The sequence below is a fragment of the Vigna umbellata genome, chromosome 1 (genome assembly GCF_029865625.1).
Source record: "Vigna umbellata cultivar VRB3 chromosome 1, Vumbellata_1.0, whole genome shotgun sequence".
Lineage (NCBI taxonomy): Eukaryota > Viridiplantae > Streptophyta > Magnoliopsida > Fabales > Fabaceae > Vigna > Vigna umbellata.
This window is the reverse complement of record NC_142165.1, coordinates 90,476,414-90,481,156: the sequence shown is the minus strand read 5'-3', so window position 1 is coordinate 90,481,156 and position 4,743 is coordinate 90,476,414. Positions and strand designations below refer to the sequence as shown.

General features: G+C 41.2%; 1 protein-coding gene across 2 annotated transcripts; it reads left to right on the top strand.

Annotated features, from left to right (window-relative positions):
* Nucleotides 1–340: 340 nt before the first annotated feature.
* LOC124828212 (Leucine-rich repeat protein kinase family protein) lies at nt 341–3,921 on the top strand. 2 transcript variants are annotated; one of them, XM_047301458.2, is made up of 2 exons: nt 341–1,898; nt 2,861–3,921. In XM_047301458.2, exons 1-2 carry the CDS (start codon nt 560–562, stop codon nt 3,433–3,435), a joined length of 1,914 nt encoding a protein of 637 aa, XP_047157414.1. In that variant the 5' UTR covers nt 341–559; the 3' UTR covers nt 3,436–3,921. The 2 variants fall into 2 exon arrangements, with proteins under 2 accessions (XP_047157414.1, XP_047157415.1); XM_047301459.2 differs by having other exon boundaries at nt 345–1,898; nt 2,876–3,921.
* The last annotated feature ends 822 nt before the right edge of the window (nt 3,922–4,743 follow it).

Below are 4,743 nucleotides of genomic sequence, written 5' to 3'. Positions count from 1 at the left end.
GTAAGCATTTTGTATGATATAATAAAGGAAATGAGATGAGATTGGAAAGGATATTGATACTTTCAAGATATTTTTATCTACATTTAATTTTAGTTCAAAATTATTCTAAAATCAATAATAATAATAATAATAATAATAATAATAATAATAATAATAATAATAATAATAATAATAATAATAATAATAAACACATTATAACGTAGTAATCATACACAAATAATACTAAAATATTGTAAAAAAAATGTTATGAAAGTATTATCAATTGGAAATTGGGTGTTGTAGAAGAAAATGTAGACATGAAACGAGGAAAAGGAGATGAGCATCGACAAAAAGAGAGAGAAAGAAAGGGAGTTTATATTATTAGGAAAAAAAAGGAAAAGTGTTGGGAAGGGGCATAAGAAAAGATTATGTAATAATTTGGAGCATTCCCCACTTTCACGTGAGTGGAGTAGGACTTGAAATCCAGCTGCTTCCCACTACTACTGTTAGCGGATATACTCACTCTTTCAACAACAAATGTCTGAAAGCTGAACAACCGAAGAAACAGAAAGCTCAAACAATGCAAAGGGCAACGGCAGCACTCCTCCCTCTGTTGCTACATATAATCAGCCTCGCCACCACTTGCGGTGGCTCCACGGTGTCCTCCGACGCGGTGTGGTTGCTGTCGTTTAAACGGGAAGCGGACCAAGACAACAGGCTCCTCTACACTCTGAACGAGCCGTACGACTACTGCGAGTGGGAGGGCGTGAAGTGTGCACAAGGGAGAGTGGTCCGTTTCGTGGTCCAGTCCATGGGCCTGCGCGGCCCATTCCCTCCGGACACCCTGACGAAGCTGGACCAGCTCCGCGTGATGAGCCTCCGTAACAACTCCCTCTACGGGCCCATCCCTGATCTCTCCTCTCTCACCAACCTCAAGGCTCTCTTCCTCGACCACAACAACTTCTCCGGTTCCTTCCCTCCTTCCCTCCTCCTCCTCCACCGCATCCTCACTCTCTCCCTCTCTCACAACAATCTCTCCGGTTCAATCCCGGTTCGGCTCACTCTCCTCGACCGTCTCATAGCCCTCCGTCTCGACTCCAACAACTTCTCCGGCACGCTCCCTCCTCTCAACCAAACCGCTCTCAAACTGCTCAATGTCTCCAACAACAACCTGACCGGTCCTGTTCCCGTTACTCCGACCCTCTCTAAACTCAACGCCGCCTCCTTTTCGGGAAACCCTGGCCTCTGCGGGGAGATTGTTCACCGAGAGTGTGGCTCGCGCTCCCGCTTCTTCGGCCCCGCCACGTCCACCTCCACGGCGCCGTTGAGTCAGAGCGAACAGTCTCAGGGTATTTTGGTTGTGCCTGCTTCCGCCCAAACAAAGCGTCATCGAAAGACTGGGCTGCTGGTTGTGGGCTTTGTTGTGGCGGGTGTTCTTGTGAGTGTTTTTGTTGTGTCTGTGGTTTCGCTTGTGAGGAGGAGGCAGGCGGCGGCGGGGAAAGCGGTTGTTGCGGAGGGGGGTGAGGTGGAGGGGGTTGTGGAGGAGGAGGAGAGGGAGGTGAAGGTGAGGAGGATGGAGGAGGCGCACAGGAGTGGGAAACTTGTGTTCTGCTGCGGGGAGGTGCAGCAGTATACGCTGGAGATGCTGATGCGGGCTTCGGCGGAGTTGCTGGGGAGGGGGAGCGTGGGGACGACGTACAAGGCGGTGCTGGATTCGCGGTTGATTGTGACGGTGAAGAGGTTGGATGGGGGGAAGAGTGGGGGGAGTGATGGAGTAGTGTTTGAGCGCCACATGGAGGCTGTGGGGAGGCTTCGCCACCCCAATTTGGTTCCTTTGAGGGCTTATTTTCAGGCCAAGGGAGAGAGGCTTGTCATATATGATTATCAGCCCAATGGCAGCATCTTCAACCTCGTTCACGGTAGTCACTTTACATTTATTAACATCAATTATGAATTCAACTGCACTGTTTAGTTGGTCCCTGTTTGTATAAATTTTTCTTTCGAGTAAAAATAGTTTGAAATGAACCAAATTTCTTTTCGTAATAACTTCATGCAATTTTCTTACTCTTGGGATAGAATTTTGTTTTCAAAAGTTTCAATGCCTAAGGTGATTTTAATTTTCACAAGTTCGAATTTTTATCCCTTTAACTCATTGTAAATGCTCAGTTCTTCACGTATTGTTATTGCCGGTTACATTAAACTTTTCCGTTTTTCTGCTCTGTAAACAAGTTTTGGAACTCTGGTTACTGTTTCGTCATATTTCGGGAAAGTATAGATAAGTGTGACTATGCGCGAACAGTCGCATCTTCTGTACTAAAGAATCTAAAAACATTGCCATTGCAGTCGAAATGGCAATGATGTGCCATTTTCAAAACCTTCGTTCTAATGTCAAAATTGGGTTTTGGAGTTGAAGTTTCGAAGAAGACTGAGGATAAATGTTGTGGGGGATGGTGGTTCGATTAGAGTTTGATTTGATGGATGATGTGTTGTTCTGCAAAGGGTTGTGGTATGTGGAATGGTACGTTTTGTCAGATAGGTCTGTATTGTGTGTTGCCTTTTTCTTATTGTTTTTTTACGCGAGTTTTCCATACGAGAGCACTGGCTTTCGTAGTTTGGTGGCCGATGTCGACAGTCACGGGGCTGGATTGTTTTTGTTTCTGTTTGGATTATTTTATTTTTGGTTGGGATGTGTGATTTGTGATATGTTTGCACTATTTCAATGCCAGGTTGACTGCAGTGCTTCATACGGTTGACCTTTTGTTGAGGCAAAAGCACTTTTATTTCAAAATTTCCAATTTTAATTGCTATTCAGTGTCAGAAGTCTTAATGTAGCCTGTTGTTGTGGGGACCAATCTGATTCTGTTTTTCTTAATTAAGATAGGTGCTGCATGTGCAGGTTCAAGATCGGCGAGGGCGAAGCCTTTGCATTGGACATCATGCTTGAAAATAGCCGAAGATGTGGCACACGGACTTGCTTATATACATCAAGTTTCAACTCTAATTCATGGCAACCTGAAATCTTCTAACGTTCTTCTTGGGACGGGCTTTGAAGCCTGTATTACGGACTATTGTTTGTCCCTCTTTGCAGATTCTTCGTTCACTGAAGATCCCGATTCTGCGGCTTATAGAGCACCCGAGGCTCGCAACTCTAGCGGCAGAGCCACATCCAAGTCTGATGTTTATGCTTTTGGAGTGCTTCTACTAGAGCTTTTGACCGGTAAACACCCTTCCCAACAACCTTTTCTTGCACCAGCGGATTTGCAAGATTGGGTGAGAACAATGAGAGATGATGATGGCAGTGAAGACAACCGGCTAGAGATGCTCACGGAGGTTGCCAGTATTTGCAGTGCAACCTCGCCGGAGCAGAGGCCAGCAATGTGGCAAGTCCTTAAGATGATACAGGGAATAAAGGACAGCGTTTCGATGGAGGATAATTCATTTACCGGGCTCTCTTAGTTTCTGAACTATATCTATCTAAACCTGACTGGATTGTGTGCGGAGAAGTTAATCACACCTTGTCCTCATCTTGAAAATGAAAGAAATTTCTCGTGGACGGACTTAGACGAGTGATTTTGCAAGCCAGGTTAAAAAGCAAGCACTCATTTTTGCCGAAATCTCTATACAGTGAAAAAAGCAGAAGCATCGGATGTTCTGTTATCTGCCGGGGCTGGTTTGTGCATTTTTTTAGTTCTATAGACACAGTGACATAGAATTTTAATGAATTTGAGCTTATTGAAATTTTCTTCGTTTCTCTGACAACCAAGGGACGTTGGCAGTAGAAAAAAAAAACTGAAAAAGGTTTAATGGAGACTTGACTGGTAGGGATGTTTGAAGGAAAGCTTAAAATACCTTTAATCTTAGCACAGTAGTACTTTTTGTTGTTTATGTGTATATTGAATATATATTTGAAAATCAAAAAATTACTTTTAAATTTTTTACCAACATTTGTCTCAGTGCCCATTCCTCTAAAGCTAGAAGTAATTTTAAACGGAATATAAAATTTGGTTCACTCTGTGTTGAACAACTTTCTTCTGTCAAAGGCAACTACATCAGGCTCCACCTTTCTACTCTAATTTGTGTCAGAGAGCCACACCAATGTGTGGGGGCAAGCACAGGACCTTTTTTTTTAAATGAACTTTGAAACTGTTTCAAATTCAAACCAACTTTACATTCTGTCCTCTAAGAAGGGTTTCGGATTCATATTGATGTAGAACTAAATTTCAAACTTTATTTGAAGTTAGGTTTCAGAGAATGAAAAAGGATGGAAATAAGAGTGAAAGGGAAGATAAATTAGAAAAGAAAGTCTTGTGATAATAGATAAAAGTTTTAATTGATAAAATTGTAAAATCGTGATTTTTTTTATAATAAAAATTAATTTTAAAAAAATTAATTAATTCAAAATATTATAAAATAAAATGTGAGTTATTATTTAAAATAAAAAAGTTTAAAATAAGTTAAAATAAAATGTGATCAGCAGAAATTAAGTTAAAATAGAATGTGAGTGATTAGTTTAAATAACAAAGATTTTAAATGATAAAATTATTTTAAATTAAAAGATGATTGATTAAAATTAATTTAAATTAAAATGTTAAATACATAAATGAAGCATATAATTGATTTTGATTAGTAGATAGTCGATTTTTGCTTAGTAGATACTGACGAGAATTGATTCTGTTCGCTTTGGCGAGAATCGATTCCTCTTCGAGCAGAATCGATTATGCTTCGTCATGAATTATGTTCCAGTTGTCACGATTCAGCTATGGG

Coding starts and splice junctions, on each gene's coding strand:
- LOC124828212 (XM_047301458.2), top strand. CDS start 560: ATGCAAAGGGCAACGGCAGCACTCCTCCCTCTGTTGCTACATATAATC. Junction 1,899..2,860: donor CATCTTCAACCTCGTTCACG/GTAGTCACTTTA, acceptor TAATTAAGATAG/GTGCTGCATGTGCAGGTTCA.